This window comes from Mastacembelus armatus, unplaced genomic scaffold, assembly GCF_900324485.2.
Source record: "Mastacembelus armatus unplaced genomic scaffold, fMasArm1.2, whole genome shotgun sequence".
NCBI classification, from domain to species: Eukaryota; Metazoa; Chordata; class Actinopteri; order Synbranchiformes; family Mastacembelidae; genus Mastacembelus; species Mastacembelus armatus.
The window spans coordinates 440,083-461,351 of NW_022872940.1; the positions used below are offsets into that span (position 1 = coordinate 440,083).

The 21,269-nt window shown below is 43.9% G+C and overlaps 2 protein-coding genes and 1 pseudogene across 2 annotated transcripts in view; 1 reads left to right on the forward strand and 2 right to left on the reverse strand.

Annotated features, from left to right (window-relative positions):
- The window catches only part of LOC113143885 (zinc finger protein 208-like), a 905,597-nt pseudogene that overhangs the window by 239,947 nt on the left and 644,381 nt on the right, over positions 1 to 21,269 (forward strand).
- LOC113143888 (NACHT, LRR and PYD domains-containing protein 5-like) overlaps positions 1 to 21,269 on the reverse strand; it is a 267,626-nt gene that overhangs the window by 180,373 nt on the left and 65,984 nt on the right. The window lies entirely within an intron of this gene.
- The window catches only part of LOC113143886 (NACHT, LRR and PYD domains-containing protein 12-like), a 48,590-nt gene continuing 33,248 nt past the window's right edge, over positions 5,928 to 21,269 (reverse strand). Inside the window, 5 exon segments of the mRNA XM_026329490.1 lie at positions 5,928 to 6,289; positions 6,403 to 6,452; positions 7,719 to 7,892; positions 8,683 to 8,859; positions 10,429 to 10,602. Of these exon segments, the coding sequence (XP_026185275.1) occupies positions 6,288 to 6,289; positions 6,403 to 6,452; positions 7,719 to 7,892; positions 8,683 to 8,859; positions 10,429 to 10,602 (577 nt within the window). The 3' untranslated portion in view covers positions 5,928 to 6,287.

The window sequence follows — 21,269 nt, forward strand, 5'->3', positions numbered from 1 at the left end:
TTTTTCCATCAACCAGTTGTAAATTTGTTAGAAGCATCTTTTACAGAGGTGTTGGCAGCTGTTTCCTCCCTACGTCAGAGTTTGTGCTGAGCTAAACTGGTCTGGGAACTAACTCTGCTCAGAGTTGACACTGGTCTCTACCGTGTAACTTCTGTGGAAAACACTGACTGGTCAGGTAACATTCATATTACTGCAACAACAGTCACAGAGGAGACGACACAACTGAGTTTGACATTTAGAACATTTCATATTAATTTGTGATCACTGATAACTTGATAACTTGTGCCTCTGTGATGTAGAGCTCAGTGTAGGTCCTGTTGAGGAGGATTCCACTTCCTGTTGGATCAGGTCCTTCAGTCACACGTTAACATCTCGTCCTCAGACTGGTCTTCTGTTAATCTAAAACCTCCTGCAGACCAGAGTCCACTGGAAGACAAGAAACACTGTGAGACTAGAGAAAGAATCTGAGGACAGAAAAGGTTTTTGTGACGTTTCTAATCATCTTAAATGTCGATGCTGTGTGAGAGAACAACCACAGGATGAAACAAGACGTCCTGTTTTCAGAGACCAGGACATCAGCAGACAGATGGACAGTCTTACTTTGGACAGTGCTGCTCTGACAGGACCGAAGCTCCTCCACAGAAATTCCACTGCTCTTCTCTCTTGTGTAGAGTTGAGGGTGTGACTGTGTTTTCAAAAGTATAGACACCACAAAGTCAGATTTCAGCACCTCCTTTGACTGGGAAATCATTTTGAAGCACATAAAATCATACAAACACAAATCTTTGCATACAGATCTGTGACTGTCAATCAAACTCTGGCATTTGGTACTTTGCTGCACTGAACCTGGGAATCTCAAAATGACATCATAGGTGAAAGGTCACATCATTTCACTGACCTTTCCCTTCACTGGATTTGAAAGAGCAGAGACTCCATCATGTTCAAACACCACAGGACCTCAGCTTTTAATGTGTCCTCTCTGGGAACGCCTGTGATCATTGTTAGGATCAAAAGTCTAAATCGTTTATTATAGAATTTATTCACTGCTATAAGTAAATGTACATGTGATCTTGTTGAGACATTGAACTTTTGACTGCTTTGAATGTTGACAGCTCAACACATGTCAGTTGTGCATATGTTGTAAGAATGTATGAGTTGAGGAAGTGAAACAGACCCGCTCTGGGTCAAGGAACTTGTGACACTAAGTGTCCCCTGTTTGAACTTCATGAATCTATAAGGACAAAAGCCAGTTTCCTTGTTTCTAAGGCGAACGAAGTATATGTTAAAGGTCTTCTGTGCAACTATTGTGTAACCTTGTTTGCTATAAATAAAGAAGTCTGTGTGAAGCTCGGGGCTGCAGCCACAAACCCAAGAAGAGACGTCTTCTTGCAGCCACGAGCTGATCCCAGCCTGAAAAGATGCAACGTGTCTCTTGTTAAATGGTTGAGTAGAACCAACAATCATTGACTGTTTGGAGGATGTAGCGATGGTGGAGCCGTTGCAGGTGGACATGGTGTAGGAGCTGATGTCACCAACCTTTCCACAAAGTTGACTAAAGTGGCTGCTGTAAGAAACAGACATATTGTAAGAAATAACACTGACTTATTGTAAGAACAAGTGTTGTATGACACCTAAATATAACACAGCGTGGGCACAAGGACTTAAATAGCACCTTTAAAAACAGTCCATCCAGACCCATTTAACAGCTGATACAACTATTTCCTGTGGGGGTCAATAGTCAGGTATATCTATGTATTTATAGATGCAACAGAAACCAATTAGCTTATAGCCTACATATGCTAACACAATATTTGATTTCCAATGGGTGACATACAATATCTTGGTAAGCCTCCTGATCCCACTGACAGGGCTGCAACAAACCATTATTTTGATCATCCATTCATCTAACGATTATTACAACAATCGACTAATCGACTAATTGTATTTCACCAATGAATCAATCAGTAGGCTTTGTTCTATTCCTCACTTTTTACAATTGGAGAAATATATGGAGTTACACATATTCTAACTAATAAATGAGGTCATCACTTCAGCTTTTGGAAATGTCCAACAATGATATTACTATTGGACAATTACTAGGATTTTTTACAACACAAAAAATATCTATATTTGGCAGAAACAATGAGATGACAGACAGACATCACATCTCCTTTTGTCAGACATCTGGACATGGAACAAAATAAAGGGAAGTGATCAGACATTTTATTCTTGGAGAAATGATTTAATCCCAACTTCTTTCTTTTTGCATTCACTAATAAACAGATTTTCTCATTAGCTAGCTCCACACTGGAGAGCTGCTTAAAGTTGGAATTCCAACTCAAAGTGACACTGACACTTTTTTTCAGATTTAATACTGTAAAGCTGCTTTAAATCAGTGGTTCTCCAACTTTTTAGACCAAGTTCCACCATAAAGACCAACATTAAAATCCAGTAGCGTAGTGGGCCTAACTATTCAGCTACAGCTCTGCACAGTTAAAAAACCAGGCAGTTTTCTTCCTAAGAAGAAGATTTCTTGTTGTCAGACACTTTAACATTGGAAATCCACAGTTTGAACATTAGAACTGCACTGTGCTTACACACAGCTGAATAAAAAAGGGAAAGAATGATTCCATTCAAATGACTTGGACCTAAAAGTTCAATAAAAACTGTCCTGTACTTAAATAGACAAAAATCCTCAAAGATTCAATGACAATGTGTTGTTTTAACAGGAATTGATATTTAATTTAGTGATTCCTCTAGTGTACCACTAGAGGGAGCCTGAGTACCACTACTGGGACCCGTACCACACTTTGAGAACCACTTCTTTAAATCAACGTGTTGTATAAGGCGCCATATAAATGAACGTGATGTGACTGGAGTGTCGATTGCAGAGCTGGTGCAAATGTCTCCACATCAACTCAACAGCCTTCAGGACTCACATTTCAATAAGAGCTAAAAACAGCTGGCAGCCAACATTCAATCAACATTTCTATGGACGACCTGCTTCCGATTCCCCAAGTGCCGTCTTGTGTGTAGATCCAGCTGCTTCTCCCTCCACTTTGACAGGTTTACAACAGGCTCTGGACCTGGACAAGTGATGGTCCTTCGGATCTCTGGCCAGAATTTCTTTCTAATCTTCTTTGCTGAGCCAAATATCTGGAAACTTTTCCCAGGCATCACATTTCCGCAGTTTCAGCCTATTTTTGCCTGTTTCACGGTGAGTCTGAAACGTTCAGGGACCATCGTAGTAGTTTAATACACATAACTAACGTGGATCAACCAAGTTAGTATGTGTGTATTGTAATATATGGCCATGAAATGTTGGAGAAATAGTTTTTTACAGAAAACTTCTTGCACAAAATAAATCCAAGTACTTTCAAGGACCTGTATCTATGTCTGTTTATTTACAAAAACTTTAAATCAAAGATGAAAGGACCCGGGTATAAGTGGGTACAGAAAGTATTCAGACCCCTTTAAATTTTTCACTCTGTGTCATTGCAGCCATTTGCCAAAATCAAAAAAGTTCATTTTATTTCTCATTAATGTACACTCAGCACCCCATCTTGACAGAAAAAAAACAGAAATGTAGAAATTTTTGCAAATTTATTAAAAAAGAAAAACTGAAATATCACATGGTCATAAGTATTCAGACCCTGTGCTCAGTATTGAGTAGAAGCACCCTTTTGAGCTAGTACAGCCATGAGTCTTCTTGGGAACGATGCAACAAGTTTTTCACACCTGGATTTGGGGATCCTCTGCCATTCTTCCTTGCTGATCCGCTCCAGTTCTGTCAGGTTGGATGGTCAACGTTGGTGGACAGCCATTTTCAGGTCTCTCCAGAGATGCTCAATTGGGTTTAGGTCAGGGCTCTCGCTGGGCCAGTCAAGAACGGGCACAGAGTGAAAACACCCCCACAACATGATGCTCCCACCACCATGTTTCACTGTAGGGATTGTATTGGGCAGGTGATGAGCAGTGCCTGGTTTTCTCCACACATACCGCTTAGAATTAACGCCAAAAAGTTCAATCTTGGTCTCATCAGACCAGAGAATCTTATTTCTCATAGTCTGGGAGTCCTTCATGTGTCTTTTGGCAAACTCTATGCAGGCTTTCATGTGTCTTGCACTGAGGAGAGGCTTCCGTCGGGCCACTCTGCCATAAAGCCCCGACTGGTGGAGGGCTGCAGTGATAGTTGACTTTGTGGAACTTTCTCCCATCTCCCTACTGCATCTCTGGAGCTCAGCCACAGTGATCTTTGGGTTCTTCTTTACCTCTCTCACCAAGGCTCTTCTCCCACGATTGCTCAGTTTGGCTGGACGGCCAGGTCTAGGACGAGTTCTGGTCGTCCCAAACTTTTTCCATTTGAGGATTATGGAGGCCACTGTGCTCTTAGGAACCTTGAGTGCTGCAGAAATTCTTTTGTAACCTTGGCCAGATCTGTGCCTTGCCACAATTCTGTCTCTGAGCTCCTTGGGCGGTTCCTTTGACCTCATGATTCTCATTTGCTCTGACATGCACTGTGAGCTGTAAGGTCTTATATAGTCAGGTGTGTGCCTTTCCTAATCAAGTCCAATCAGTTTAATTAAACACAGCTGGACTCCAATGAAGGAGCAGAACCATCTCAAGGAGGATCAGAAGAAATGGACAGCATGTGAGTTAAATATGAGTGTCACTACAAAGGGTCTGAATACTTATGACCATGTGATATTTCAGTTTTTCTTTTTTAATAAATTTGCAAAAATTTCTACATTTCTGGTTTTTTTCTGTCAAGATGGGGTGCTGAGTGTACCCACTGTATATAAAGTCAAAGCCAAATGATTATCGGCACCGTCCACAGACCTTTCATTCACATTCTTATTCATCCTGCACCGTGGTGTTTCCTTTGTTCTTATGTTGTCCTACAGGTTAGTGGCCTCCTATAGGTTAGAGGTTCTTTATAGGACAGGTTAGGACCCTTTCACCTGTCTCCAGTCCTCAGCAACATGCAGATTAAAATGGCTCTGCTTACCTTTTGTTTGGTGATCACCGGTCACTGTGAGCGACAGGCAGGTCGTCCAGATGCCGAGGTCCCATCAGCCCGTCCTGTTCCTGACGCCAATAATGTGGTGGAAAATTCTCCAGCCAGGGTGAAGCCATCGAAGCCCCACAGACACTGTTCTTCTCTTTTCTTCTCTGCCAATGTGTGAAATCAAAGTCTCCAGTCGACAAAGTCTGAACCACGTTTATTATAGCAACAGAGTCCTAATAATAAAAATAGAAATATAGGCTATGTACATAATGAATATAAAAGACCGATCATATAAGATCCAATGAATGCTTATGGAATGGATATGGTTACATATTGGATCATGTCCCACAGTTTCCAGGACTGAGCAGGGACCTTCTACCCTAAAACACTAAACCAATAAACAGACAGAACCACATACCATGAAAGGGTCAAGCAAACATTCAGCCCCCACATTGGTTTAGGTTGACCATTTGCTCTGTTGTAAAATCCTCACAAACACAACATGCTAGTTTTCCTGGTTCAGCAGTGGGACGAGGAGAATGGACAGCACATCCAAACAGATTCAGTAGAAATGAGGTGAGCAGACTCAGACTGGACCAATGAGCAGGAGCCGTGGCTTCCCAACACCTTTCTGAACAAAACAAACCATAACCAGGGCTGGAACTAGAAAAACTGGGAGAAAAAAGTTTGGTTTCCTACGGAGTAAGGGGGCACCTTTCCCAAAAAGTGGCAGCAATCGACCACTGCACCGTCACTGCAAAGAGTGAGGCCACTGTCACATCTGGATGTGGACACTCAAATGTCAGGAAACAAAAAGTGGTTTAACAAGGCAAAAAGACAAAATCAAGACATTTCCATATTTGGATCAACAGCACCTTGATAAGAGTTTGAGGTGAAGTCATAGAAACTTTGCAGTCAGTTGTCTTTGGAAGATTTATTCAGCTATTTCCAATATTTCCACAGGGGGAAACAGAGGGAGAACTGATCAGAGACATGAGCTGAATTAAAGAATCCAACATTAGAACAGTCTAACAGCAGCTTGTTTGCAGTGGTGGAAAAGAATCTTAGAATCCATCTGGTTGGTCCTTCATTGTGCAGAACACCATGTGATTGGTGATCTGTCTGGAACTCTGTCCATTTCTGTTCTCTTCGGGGTGTTCAGTTCCCAGATTCAAGTGATTCTCCACAGATTTGGAATTTCAAGACCTGTTGAGACTTGGAAGGATCTGCAGGAACCTCAAATCAAACACAGCCTGTAGTTCTTTGGGTGCAGGTGTTTTCCTGAGCCAAGACAAAAACACAATTTAGAAAGATTTGACAATGAAATGAGCAAAAACACTTTGTAAAATCAGACTTTAAAAATTAGATGAAGACAATGTTTCAATGTTACTCACAGGATTTGTCTTTGGAACATTCAGTCACTGTTTTCACATCGAAGCCAAACCTGTTGGAACAAACCTCAGTTAGAAGGTGAGTAAATAAATAATCAGATTCTCTTTTCCTCCTTTTTATTTCCTCCTTCTCTCAGCAGGCGTCCACATACAAGGAGTCATCAAACCCTCAACTAGCTCCAGACAATACACTGCACCACCACACATCATGGATCTGCAACGTGTGTGTTCTGTCCAGTCCCTGCTGACAATCCCATCAGATTTCTCCTCAGTTCATCACAGGCTGTAGTTTGGATTCATTCCTTCACATTATGGATTAAACTGTTCACTGCTAGAATTAGATCAGACTGAACTGAAATGATCACAAACCTTCAATTGACCTGATTTGCTGATTCAGAGCCCACATGACCTCTGACAGAACCTAGGACTCAGCCCACTGCTCTGGTCTTCACTGTGACTTTAAGGTGAACCAGGATTTGGTTCAGACTGGGATCCTGTTTGAAGACTGACTGGAGTTTTTCCACTTTGTTGATTGGCTACTGATAAATTCTCATGTGAGACATGAAACTGATCCTGCTTCAGTGCAAGTTAGCTATAGATGACTATATTGATCAACCCAGATTCCATGGTGACCGACCAGGCCAAAGTGAACCAGTGTTTGTTGGACTGAAATGCAGTAATTAAGCTCAACCTCAGCTGCCTGACATTGATCTGGATAAAAGACTGTTTTTGTGTTCCTGACTCACTGACTGACTTCATCAGCAACAGTCGTCTTCACATCAACTCAAACACATGATCCCAACAAGCTTCTGGCTGATCTGATTGGCTGACTGTTGTCTCTCTCCCTGTCTTTCTGTCCAATCCTGAAGCCTGTCCCTGTTCTCCTCTCACAGCTTCACTGAGAAGGTTGGAGCTTTACAGGAAATCCTGGATCTTTGCTGTGTTCAGAGCTGAAGAAGGTTTAGAAAGTAGAAGTTTAGAAAGTGGAAACTCCAAACAGCTGAAGCCAACAGGATGCAGGTTCAAAGCAGTCCCATCCAAAAAGGGACAAAGAGCTGTCATAAATATGAATGCCAACATGCTGCTGCTTCAATAAAGACGGAGTGACTTCAGCTCTGAAACTCTGCCAGCTCCACCTGTGGCTCCATCTATACAAACTCATGTTGTGTAGCCACATTTCTCTGAGAGGGAAAACAGCCTTTCCCATGAAGATCCTCAGTGTGGATCAGTCTAATATCAGCCTCATGTCTGCAGTTTAGTGTCAGCACAACTTTCACATCACATTCATCTCAGCACACAACCTAAACATGGGGTCTGACCTCAGAGTCTCCAGTCTACAGTCTGGACTCTGCAGTCCACCACACAGCTGCTGCACTCCTGGATCCTGCAGGTTGTTCAGACTCAGGTCCAGGTGTCTCAGATGGGAGGGGTTGGACTTCAGAGCTGAGACCAGATAACCACAGCTGGTCTCTGACAAACTGCACCTCCTCAACCTGAATAAAGAACCAAAGATCAACTTCCTGTTTTCTTATTGAACAAACATGAACAATGAATAGAACAACACAATATTATAAATACAACACAAGTGTCAATAGAAACTGGTCCATCCAGGCTGTTATGATGAAATTAGCTGAGGTGTGAATTGATGTCACATTAACATGAAGAAGAAAGTGCAGAAAGATGAAAAATCTCTGACTTTAATTCAAAGTCATTGTGAGAAACAGGAATTTCCATGTGATGTTTTAAATTCGATTCATATGGAGTTAAACTTTCCAACATCTGGTCATGTTGGGTGGGATTGGTTCATTTGACACAGTGGTGCTCGGCCTTTTAGCCTTGCTAGTCTTGGCCCATGAGGCAGCAACAGTAGCAAGGCAGGTTTTGACGCCACACAGCATCTTCTTTCTTTAAAGCCAAAATATTTCCACACAGCTGACACACTGTTCCTCTTTGGCACTGAAGTTTCCATAGAGTCGGGTTCTGTGGAGCCCGAGGCCACTGGACAACAGATCAAGGTCCAATATCAACATGGATCAAGGTAATGCTTTGTCTGTCAACTGATCTACTGTTTCTTACATGTTGGGACCAGAGGGTCCTCACAGGACTTTGTCCATTTCAACTGACTGAATGAGGGATTATTAGGCTGCACTAACTGGGACTCCCAACAGGTGAGTCCAAGGTGAACCACCTGCTCCAAATCCAATGGCAACATCGAAAAGGGGCCAGTAATCTAGTCCAGGACCTGTTTCCTCTACAATAGTAACAAACAGTCAGTGAACTGACCTCAGAGTCTCCAGTCTACAGTCTGGACTGTGCAGTCCACCACACAGCTGCTGCACTCCTGGATCCTGAAGGTTCTTGTTCCAGCTCAGGTCCAGGTGTCTCAGATGGGAGGGGTTGGACTTCAGAGCTGAGACCAGATAACCACAGCTGGTCACTGACAACCTGCACCTCCTCAACCTGAATAAAGAAGCAAAGAAGGAGATCCAATGTGACACTGATGTTGATGACAATGAGGATGGTGATGATGATGATGACAATTCTTCTTCTTTTCATTAGAATAATGAGATGAGATCAACTTGATTAATCCCTGAAGGGAAATGTAGAATGATAATAATGAGAAGAATAATATGAGAACAGTCAGAATAATAGTAATAATAGTCTGACTATATCATGATATTATTGTCAGCACATGGGAAGAGAAGCTGCTTTCCAGCCAACAGCAGAATCAATCTAGTTGATGGCTCATACTGTCACTGTGCAGCTTTAAAGTTTCCTGCTTAAAGTTTGTTGACCCAGTTCCAAAGTGCAGCAAAACAATGCATTGAATTGTTCCTCCTTATTCTATCTGAGCCAAGGAAGCTCCCCCAGGCTCTCCTGTCTCCTGTCTCTTCCCTCTCTGCATCTTCTTCTCTGGCTTTATTGGCTGGAGCCTCAGCACAGCACAGAGGTAAAGCAGCAGCAGCAGCAGCAGCTCAGACACTAAACACAGCTCAACCACCTGGACACATGATTTCATCTGTGTGTCTCTGTGCTCCACATGTGCTTTCATTTCTATGGGATCAACTTTATAGAGACACTGTGGATTTGTTCTTCACAATGAGATTTGGATCAGGGAACAAACTGGGTGGACAGTGTCAGGACCAAAAGCTGCTGGCTTCAGTTCAGGAACAAAAACTACTCAAAGCTTCTTCACACAGCATCAGGATTTGAAGCCTTGGCAATGACAACAGGCTGACAACTGCTTTCTAATGGCCCAGTCCCAATGCACAGACCAGATCATGTCCTTGTGTTGGGACTGATCCCCACTGTGTCATTGGCCACTAAAAAGAAGCTTTGGAATCCCATTCATAGATTGTTGACAACTGACTGTGTCATATGTTTTATCTGAGTTTCATCAAGTGAGAAAAATCTGATAGAAATGCAGAGAAAATCCAACATTATCATCAGCAAACTGATGGTTATTGTGTGGTTTTTGGGACAAAGCAAGACCCAATGTCCACTGCAGGGACGTGTTCTTCCCCAAAAAGAAAGAGGACTTTGTTTCTCATGTCCCAAAGTCTTCACTTCTATTCCAAAATGGAAATATTCCAACTTTTTTCCTTCTGGCTCTCAGGAGGATGTCAGATATTAGTCTGGTCCAATACTGACATATTGTTGGGATCCAAACTTGGACAAACACAGGACAGTTTCAGTTGAAACAGTTTCAGCTTTGGACTGTTTCCACAGTTTGTTTAGAAACACAAAGGATTCAGAACAACTTCCTGACAGATGACATTTTTGGGACACTCTGTTCTTCAAAGCTTCTATAGAAAGAAACACATCATTATTAATATGACTATTCAATATGAGTGAACACACATTATTGAAGACAGCTCAGTGAAATGAAGTGAAACTGAAGGAATCATTCTTAGTCTGCTGAGAATAGAAGAACAATGAAAACACTGAATGGAACAACCAACATTCACAGGAGCTTTAGTTGTGGATTCAACATCTAAGATCTACAATAGTAACAGTCAGTCAACTGACCTCAGAGTCTCCAGTCTACAGTGTGGACTCTGCAGTCCACCACACAGCTGCTGCACTCCTGGATCCTGCAGGTTGTTCCAGTTCAGGATCAGTTCTGTCAGGAGGGAGGGCTTGGACTTCAGGGCTGAGGCCACGACTTCACAGTGAGTCTTTGAGAGTCCACAGTTAGAAAGTCTGTGAGGACACATATATTAGAAAAGCTGTTATTATGACAGAGACAATATATTGAGTTGAATCACTTGATGTCAAACAGGGACATGTCCTGTTGTGTCTTCACATCAGTGGTTCAGCTGATCTTCTCTCAGTGGGTTGGACATGAAATAAGAATTCTTCTCACTCTCTGTCACACTGCACACGCTTCATCTTTGTTCTGCTTTCATCTTGGACAGGAAGCAGAGAAAACTCAGTTCCTTTGGAACTTCCACAACAGGCCTGTCCCTGTTTATTCCAATGTTGGACATTTGTTTACATGTGGCAGAAAAACATCAGTGTGTGAAGAGAAACAGAAGAAAAATGTGTCCCATGGAAAAACCATTGGAAAGAAAAAGAAGAACTGTGTTCATTCACTGGACAGACAGAAAAAAACAACTGGAACATCTGCAGCTTTTGGACTGACACCATTTGGAACAGCTCAAGAACATCTGGGACAAAATCCAGCTGCTGTCATTCTCACAATAAACAAGAGGAACATTATGGTGATGATCACCCAAGTGAAAAATCAATCTATTGTTTCAGACTTCAATTCTACTTTTAGCAGATAAAGTGTGTTCACACATTTTACCAAGTGTATTTGTGCTTGTGTTGAAACGTAGTAAAAGTACATTTTTGGTGAGTCTCCAAAGTACAAGATTAGTCAAAGAGGTACTGAGACAAAAAAAGCAGATTCAAAGTCAATGTTTGCAAAGTATATTGAAATGATCTCATTACTTCATTAGTCATTTAGCAGATTTCTTCAAAGTGCACTTTACTTTCAACAGATTTTGAAGAATATTTAGTGATATATTTCAAAAGTCTGTTCATGGTTTGTGTTTTTACTTCAAATTGTGTCATTCTCTTCCAAATATAATACTATGCCTCCATTTAACTTGAGCTCTATTTCAGTAGACTTATTTAAAGTACACAATGTATGTGTTCCTGGCTGTGGTAAAGTGGACTCTTGGAAGTGGTCTAATTCCTGTGGACAAAGTTTCACTTCAAAATACTCTTTCATACTACATGTTTACTTCATGTATTTTGGATGTTTGGACAGAATTCTTCGGAGAACTATGCAGAATCCTGAAGATCACTAAAATCCATGTTAGTCCCATAGTGGTGCAGCCAAATAATACTTTGACCTCACTAATAGAAAACAAACTGTTGTTCCTGTTTATTGTTATTGTTGTTACCTTGAATGACTTGTTTTGTTCCAAAGCCCTTAAATGGCTGGATTTAATAGTGTTAGAGTTCAAATCAATATTTGTTGGACTGACGGGTTTTGGACTTTGTGTAGGAGTTCAGATTATATTCAATCCTTTTAGAACGTCTTCAAAGTGCACTGGGCTTTTCAAAGTAAGAGCATTTCAGACTCAGTGTTTGGAGAATCCATTCAGAGGGCATTGTTGGTGCATGTAAGAGGGCATCTTCAAATGTTTCATGTATATTTTAACAGTAGTGTAGTATTTTGGGCAGCAAAAGTACCCAATAATACATGAAAAATAGGTTTTTCATGTACTAAAGCAGATTTATAGTGCAGCTTCCAGCAACGTCACTGGTTTCATTTTAACACAACTTCAAGTATTTCAAAAGTATACTCAATATACTTTTAGAAAATATACAAAAATAGATTTTTTCCCACTTGGGCACATCTGGACTTACTTAGCCTTTCTGCAGTTCCTCACAGCTGGAATCAGTCTCAGTCGTCCCTGGTCTGATGTGTTGTACTTCTTCAGGTCCAACTCATCCAGAACCTCCTCTGCCATCTGCAGCATGTAGGCCAGAGCTGAGCACTGGATCTCAGAGAGTCTCTTCTCTGATCTGTTCCCTGACTTCAGGAACTCTTGGATCTCCTGATGGACTGAGTGGTCGTTCAGCTCCATCAGACAGTGGAAGATGTTGATGCTTCTGTCAGGAGAGATATCATCTCTGTTCATCTTCTTCAGTTTGGTGATGGCTCTCTGGATGGTTTCTGGACTGGTCTCTGTCTGACCCAGCAGGCCTCCTAAGACTCTCTGGTTGGACTCCAGACAGAGTCCATGCAGGAAGCGGACAAACAGGTCCAGGTGGCCACTTTTACTTTCCAGGGATTTCTCCATGGCTCTCAACAGGACGTCATCTAGGGTTTGTTCTAAGAACTTATTCACTGCCTGTGTCCTCCATTTGGAGTAACTGTGGACCATGTAGACTGCAGCCAAAAACTCCTGAACACTCAGATGAACAAAGCAGTAGACTGATTTCTGGAAGATCACACTCTCTCTTTTGAAGATCTCTGTACAGACTCCTGAGTACACTGAGGCCTCTGGGACATCCAGATCACACTGCTCCAGGTCTTCTTGGTAGAACAGGATGTTTCCTTCCTTCAAATGTTCAAACGCCAGCCTCCCCAGCTTCAGAAGAACTTCCCCGTCAGCCTCCGTCAGCTGCCGTGGACTCGTCATGTCCCTCATGGTACTTGTGCTTCTTCCTGTTTGTCTGAACCAGCAGGAAGTGTGAGTACAGGTCAGTCAGGTTCTTGGGCAGCTCTCCTCTCTGCTCTGTGGTCAACATGTGCTCCAGAACTGTAGCAGTGATCCAGCAGAAGACTGGGATTTGACACATGATGTGGAGGCTCCGGGATGCCTTGATGTGGGAGATGATTCTGCTGGACAGCTCTTCATCCCTGAACCTCCTCTTGAAGTACTCGCCCTTCTGGGCGTCAGTGAAGCCTCGAACTTCTGTCAGCCTGTCCACACACTCAGGAGGGATCCGATTGGCCGCCGCAGGTCGGGAAGTTATCCAGACCAGAGCCGAGGGAAGCAGATTCCCCTGGATGAGGTTTGTCAGCAGTTCGTTGACCGAGGCCTCCCGTGTGACATCAGACACCACCTTCCTGTTGTTGAAATCCAGTGAAAGTCTGCTTTCATCCAGGCCGTCAAAGATGAACAGAACTTTACAGACAGCCAGCTGCTCTGCTGTGACCTTCTGTAATGTTGGATGGAAAACATGGAACAGCCTGAGAAGACTGATCTGCTCATCTTTGATCAGGTTCAGCTCCCTGAACGAAAGCAGGACCAGCAGACTGACGTCTTGGTTTTCTAAGCCCTCTGCCCAGTCCACACTGAACTTCTGCACTGAGAAGGTTTTTCCAACACCAGCAACGCCGTTGGTCAGAACCACTCTGATGGGTCCCTGCTGGTCAGAGAAGGCTTTAAAGATCTCGTGGCACTTGATTGGAGTGTCATGGAGGGTCTCCCTCTTGGAAGTGGTCTCCAGCTGCCTGACCTCATGTTGGGTATTAACCTCTTCTCTCAGTCCCTCTGTGATGTAGAGCTCAGTGTAGATCCTCTTGAGGAGGGTTCCACTTCCTGTTGGATCAGGTCCTTCAGTCACACGTTCACATCTCGTCCTCAGACTGGTCTTATGTTGATCTAAAACCTCCTGCAGACCAGAGTCCACTAGAAGACAAGATAAAGGGTCCAATCAAACAGACATTTATGTGACACAGAATCTCGACTGTGAAGGACCAACTCAAATGTAGAACAATCAGTGGGCCCTACTGGTTCTGGGTATTTTTCCACACTGGGGACAGAGACAGTCTCCTGGTGAACCAGACTGGTCCCAGTATGAGGTGATGCACTGTCTGCAGAACCAGTGTCCACAGCTGGTAGAGACTGGATCCTTCAGGACCTCCTGACACAAAGCACAGCTGGACAGCCGCTGCTCCTCAGAGACCTGAGTCCTGGTCCTGTGGACATGAAGCAAACTGGGATTAGTTGAGGTGGAGACATGTTGAGTGAAGAAACTTTCTTATTGTTTGACTGGACAGAAGCTGGAAACTCCCAGCTGTCTCCCAGCTGGCTTTAGATCAGTTTTCCTCCACAGCTGAACTGGCTGATAATGAAGTTTGGAATCTGATCAACATTCAACACTGAGTTTGTCAGTTTGCAAAGGTTTGCAGCTCAACATCAAGATGATCCAGTGAGATGTTCATTGAGGGAAAGAAAGAAGAGAGAAGAAGAGAAATGTGGTGAGAAACAGAAAAAGTGATAAGACAGAAACATTTCCATGTGACAGCAGAAATAAAGTCATCAAACAATGAGACTCCTCAGTCTGAACAAAGGACCTGGAATCATTTTACTAACTCAATGAAAAAGAACCAACTTCCTTTTCCAAAGTGCATCAATGACACCACGTCTGGAAGTGGATCAATCCCTTCAAAGCTGCACAATAACAGCAGGAAACTGGAGGAGAACTGCATGTTGGAGTTTTTTGGAAGGGTTTCAACCACTGCATTCCTGATGCAACAGCAGCACCAGGGGACTGCAAACATAACGCTGGGAACAACTAGGATGTTTTCAGTCACTACCACTGTAGACACAGGCTGAGCTCTATTTAGAACAGCCAGAGGCCTGAGCTGCTCCACATGTGGAAAGATGTGTTTCTCTTTCCTCAACTGCTTTAGTTTGACTTAGTCTCATTATTATGTCTGTGTGAGTGTGTTGTCAATCAACTGAAGCATTAAAGTGACAAACTGCTTCCTGTTTGGGTCCAGGATGGGCAGAGTGTTGCTGCATTGATCCAATCCAGGACAACAGCAAAGGGAGGTTCAGGATTGAAACACAAGCCTTCAGAAAGTCCAGACAGCTGATACTGATGTCACGATCATGTTGTTGGACAGACCTACAGCAGGTCGTCCTGTGGCTGCAGGACTTACTACCTTCCAAGCAGTTTGGTAGAAACTTCTGTCTAAATTTCTTTTTGACATCATGAGCATCTCCACCTTTTTTTAAAGTCTGCAGGCAGAGTCCAACAGAGCGACTGAATAAATAGGCCATAGAATCAACATGCTAGATAAGATCAGATATTAGAATTGAACAATAGCTCAGCTCATCAATAAAATAATATCTACTCTCAGTCGTGTTGTTAGACTTGAAAGCAGAACTTTGCCTGCATCGTTGGAGGAGGGGGAGGAATCTGATGTGGCACATGGAGACACAGAAAGTATTTCCATGGTAGCAGATGCAGGTGCTGCACAGACAAAGTAAATCCTTAGCCCTGCACAATAAACAATGAATGACACTGTGTTAATGCTGATACAACAAAGCTCTAGAGGGGAATCTAGAAACAGGTTGGACTGTGATAACACAGGCTGATTCAAACTGGGCTTCCTTCAACATCATCTGATCATTGACGAATTCAGAATCAATACTATTGAGTGTAACAATTACTGTCGGACACAGAGGTTAGTGAAGTCACCCAAGTGTTTATTAAACAATGATACTGAAACTGACAGGAAAGGAAAACATAGGAAATTGGAAATGGGGAACCATAATCTTTGCGATGAGTGCAGGAGTAAGGTCCACATCGTCATTACGAGATCGGACCAGGAAATGAGTGTGGGGAGTGCTTTTATGTGTGGCTGTGGAAATGAGGTGCAGGTGATCGTGATGCGGGCGCAGGTGCAGTGGATTGCTGTGATTGTCTGAGGGGAGAGCCTGGCCGATCCGTGACAGTACCCCCCTCTCCACGGTCCACTCCTGCAGGCCAATCCAGGAGTCATGGCAGTCCAAGGTCCTGGACCATTACTGTGGAGACTGTGGCGGCGGCGGCTCTGGGGACAGTGTCCTTCTGCGAGTCAGGAAACTCTGGAGGCAGCTGTTGCTGCGGCTCGGGAGGCTCCGGCGGCGGCTGAGATGGCGCCGGCCAATCTGGCGACCCGGGGTTCTCTGGTGGCCTGTGCAGCGGAAACTCTGGAAGTGGCTGCGGCTCTGGCAGCTGAGGCGGCACTGGAAACTGGACGGAGACCTCTGCAGGGACGTCTTCGTCAGCGTACGGAGGGGGAGACTTAGGAGACTTGGGAGACTTGGCTGGGGCCTCAGTGGGGACGCTGTCGTCGGCGTACTGAGGACCGGGAGACTTGGGCTCTGGAGACGCTGGGGACTCTGTAGATTTGGGCAGTGGAAGCGAGGGAGACTGCGGTGGAGGCGAGGTAGACTGCGGTGGAGGCGAGGGAGACTGTGAAGGCAGACTCCTCCATGGTAACCCACCGGGCCGTATAGCCAGACGGGTCCTGCAATAAGGATTCTGATGATGGTTATAGATGAAGTCGTCTTCGTCATTACGGGATTCCCTGTCTTCCTCTTCATCAGGGTCATTGGGGTTCTCCCCGTTAAAACCATTAGGGGCAAATTCGGACCTGAAGCTGGGCCGAGGGAAAGGCGAGGCACTGAAGGCTGTATGAGACTGAGGAACTGGAGACTGAGGAACCGGAGACGGTTTATGTTGTCTCCTCGGACGGCGGTGACCCTGTCACTGTGGAGAAGACAGCTGTGGAGAGGATAGCTGTGGAGAGAACGGCCGTGGAGAAGACGGCTGTGGAGAAGACGGCAGTGGAGGGAGGATCTGCGAGTCGGACCGGAGGGTAGATGATTGGGAGGCCGGCCGCTGGAACAGTGGAACAGGGCCATGGAGTTGCAGATTTCCCAGGCTTCGTTGATTGGAGTGAACAGACCCAGGCACTGCTCCAGGACCAACCTGACAGAGGTCAGACGGCAAAGGATCAGGTCGTTTCCCTCCTTAGTCATGTAACCGGGTGGGTCTGAGAAAATCCAGGTCATCGTCGTACAGACATCAAAGATATCTTTATAGCACCAAGTGTTCTGGATTGTGCGTGACAGGAGCTGAAGTGTTCTGGAAATCAGACGGTCCTCCTCTGTGGTGTCCTCCAACTCGGGAACAGGATCAGGAATACTCATCCTGTCGTTCGGTAGGTGTCCAATCTTCTGTAACAATTACTGTTGGGGTCATGAGGTCAAAAGTACAATTGTTGCCATTGTGTAACATGATTTGAAGACAATACCATGTTTGTGTAAGATGTTTAAACAGCTGTCTATCATACCAGATAAACCACCTGTGTAAATGATGAGCTGAAACTTCTAACTGCACCCACGCACCATGATCCCATTGCTATTGTTGACGCCCCCTGTTGGTGTTACTCTCCGGGTAAGCGAATCACTTTTGTCTTGCAAGCGTGTCGTGTTGTATAGTTCATCTACAGACTAGCAACAGACTAGCTATAGTTTAACACACCTAAAAACTAACTAAACTCTAAACAATTCATTAACTGCTACATTCCGGTACTAGTCAAGTACCTTTCTATTTTGACCGGTATTTATTGCTATTTCCTGACTTAGCGCTCGTTAGCCTTCCGGTTAGCTTAGCTACCTAGTTAGCTTAGCTAACATGGCCTCTCCCTCTCTCTCTCTTTCTTGCTCGGTGTGCCACATGTTTAGTTATTCCTCTGCTTCCTTTAGCGATAATGATACCTGTAATAAGTGTAAGGTTCTGTTAGCCTTGGAGGCGAGGATCACTGATTTGGAAGCACGGCTCCGCACCTTCGAACCAAAGCCAGCTAGCCTTGCCCCGTTAGCTGGTGTGGAGCCACCGAGCTCAGGGTTTGTTAGCGGTCCAAGGGCAGCTCCAGAGCAGCCCGGAGAATTAGCCTGGGTGACGATCCGACGGAAACATACTCCTAAGCAGAAGCCCACGGCTCATCACCTGCCTGTTCAAGTTTCTAATAGATTTTCCCCGCTCAGCGACACACCCGCTGAGAAACCGACTCTGATAATTGGCGATTCCATAGTCAGGAACGTGAAAATAGACACCAGCGACCATAGTCAAATGTTTCCTGGGGCCAGAGCGGGCGACATCGAGTCAAATCTGAAGCTGCTGGCTAAGGCTAATCGTAAATATGGGAAAATTATTATTCACGTCGGCAGCAATGACACCCGATTACGCCAATCGGAGGTCACTAAAATTAATGTTGAGTCGGTGTGTAACTTTGCTAAATTAATGTCGGACTCCGTAGTTTTCTCTGGACCCCTCCCCAATCTGACCAGCGATGACATGTTTAGCCGCATGTCGTCGTTCCGTCGCTGGCTGTCTAGGTGGTGTCCAGCAAACGATGTGGGCTTCATAGACAATTGGGCCACTTTCTGGAGAAAACCCGGTCTGGTAGCGAGAGACGGCATCCATCCCACTTTGAATGGTGCAGCTCTCATCTCTAGGAATTTGGCCGAGTTTATTAGCCGACCTAAAGCCTGACAATCCAGGGTGGGGACCTGGACGCAGAGACTCAGTCTAAAACGTCTCTCTGCAGTTTCCTTAGAGCCGCCGCCCCCCTCAAACCACATAGAGACTGTGTCTGCTCCTCGAACATATAAATCAAATAAATCAGAAGTTAACAGAAGAGGAGTTATTCATAAAAACTTAATAAAAATTAAGACCACTCCTCTTATTGAACAGAAAAACAGAACTGTCAAATGTGAATTATTAAATAACTTATCTCTAGTATCAGGCTACGTACCACAGGCCTTTAAGACTGCAGTAATCAAACCTTTACTCAAAAAGCCTAGTCTTGATCCAGGAGTCTTGGCTAATTATAGACCAATATCCAACTTACCATTTATTTCTAAAATCCTAGAAAAAGCTGTTGCTAAGCAGCTATCAGACCACTTACACAGGAATGAACTATTTGAAGATTTTCAATCAGGATTTAGAGCACATCATAGTACAGAAACAGCACTGTTAAAAGTTACCAACGATCTTCTCTTAGCTTCAGATAATGGACTTGTTTCTATACTTGTCCTCCTAGACCTTAGTGCTGCATTCGACACCATTGACCACAACATCTTATTACAGAGACTGGAGCATGTGACTGGTATCAGAGGAACAGCGTTAAAATGGTTCCAATCCTATTTATCGGACAGATTCCAGTTTGTTCATGTCCATGATGAACCTTCCACACGAACAAAAGTTAGTTATGGAGTTCCACAAGGCTCTGTGCTAGGACCGATTCTGTTCACCTGTACATGCTTCCTTTAGGATATGTCATTAGGAAGCACTCTATTAATTACCACTGCTATGCAGATGACACTCAGTTATATCTATCTATTAAACCTGTTAACACAAACCAGTTAACCAGACTTCAAGCCTGTCTAACTGACATAAAGGCTTGGATGACCAGTAACTTTTTACTTTTAAACTCGGAGAAAACAGAAGTCATTATATTTGGGCCTAAAAATCTCAGAAATAACTTTTCTAAAATTATAGCTACTGTAGATGGCATAGCCCTGGCCTCCAGCACTACTGTAAAAAACCTTGGAGTTATTTTCGACCAGGACATGTCCTTTAACTCACACATAAAACAAATTTCTAGAACTGCATTCTTTCACCTGCGCAACATTTCCAAAATTAGGAACATCCTGTCTCAAAATGATGCAGAAAAACTAGTCCATGCATTTGTTTCCTCAAGGCTAGATTACTGTAACTCATTACTATCTGGATGTCCTAATATCTTAATAAAAAGCCTACAATTAATCCAGAATGCCGCAGCCAGAGTCCTGACAGGAACTAGCAAGAGAGATCATATTTCTCCTATATTGGCTTCTCTTCATTGGCTCCCTGTAAAATATAGAATAGAATTTAAAATCCTTCTTCTCACATACAAATCCCTTCATAATCAAGCTCCTTCATACCTTAAAGACCTCATAGTACCATATTATCCCAATAGACCACTTCGCTCTCAGAGTGCAGGCCTACTTGTGGTTCCCAGAGTTCTCAAAAGCAGAATGGGAGGCAGAGCCTTTAGCTATCAAGCTCCTCTCCTGTGGAACCAGCTCTCAGCCTGGGTTCAGGAGGCAGACACTCTCTGTACTTTTAAGGGTAGACTTAAAACCTTCCTCTTTGACAAAGCATATAGTTAGGGCTGGCTTCAGGCAACCCTGAACCATCCCTTAGTTAGTTATGCTGCTATAGGCCTAGACTGCCCGAGGACCATCGGTGCACTGAGCTCCCCTACCCTAACCCCCCCTCTTCTCTCCCACCTCATGTATATTCCACCATTGAATGTCACTAACCTTGTGCTCTCTCTCTCCCCTAGTTTGTGCTCTCTCCCTCTCTCTCTCTCTCTCTCTCTCTCTCTGTACCTTCTGCAGGTGTCCCTGGTCCTGGAGCTGTATATCGCTGATGTGCAGTTACTGGTCCCACCAACCTGCAGTGTCTATTTGTTGTTTATTGTTGCTGTTCTTTTCTCTCTGCTCTATCCACTCACCCCAACCGAGGCAGATGGCCGCCCAAACTGAGCCCGGTTCTGCTGGAGGTTTTTTCTTCCGTTAAAGGGAGTTTTTTCCTCTCCACTGTCGCCAAGTGCTTGCTCATAAGGGATTTGTTGGGTTTTTAGTTTTAGTTTTTGTAAAGTGCCTTGAAATGATTTGTATTGTGATTTGGCGCTATACAAATAAAATTGAATTGAATTGAATTGAATTGAACTCATGTGCCTTGTTTGTTCCTCACTATAAAAATAAAAGACTGCTGGGCGAAGGAGAGTCAAGATCGCATGGGGAGAGAAAAAAGTCTCTTCTCTCCGTTTGCAACTGAGGCGATTTCACTTGCAGACAGATACTCGGTACAAAGTTGTCGTGTGTTTCATTGCCTTCAGGAAAAAGAACCATGTCAGTGTAGCGTAAACCTGACATATTTATTGGTGTTCCCGCCCGGTTTTCCAATACGACAGTTTGGATGAAGAGGAGGACGAGGACGCCGTAAATCTGTGCAGAGTCAGCCGTTAGACGGCTGGAGAAAATCCACTAACGTGAATTCGTTGGGAG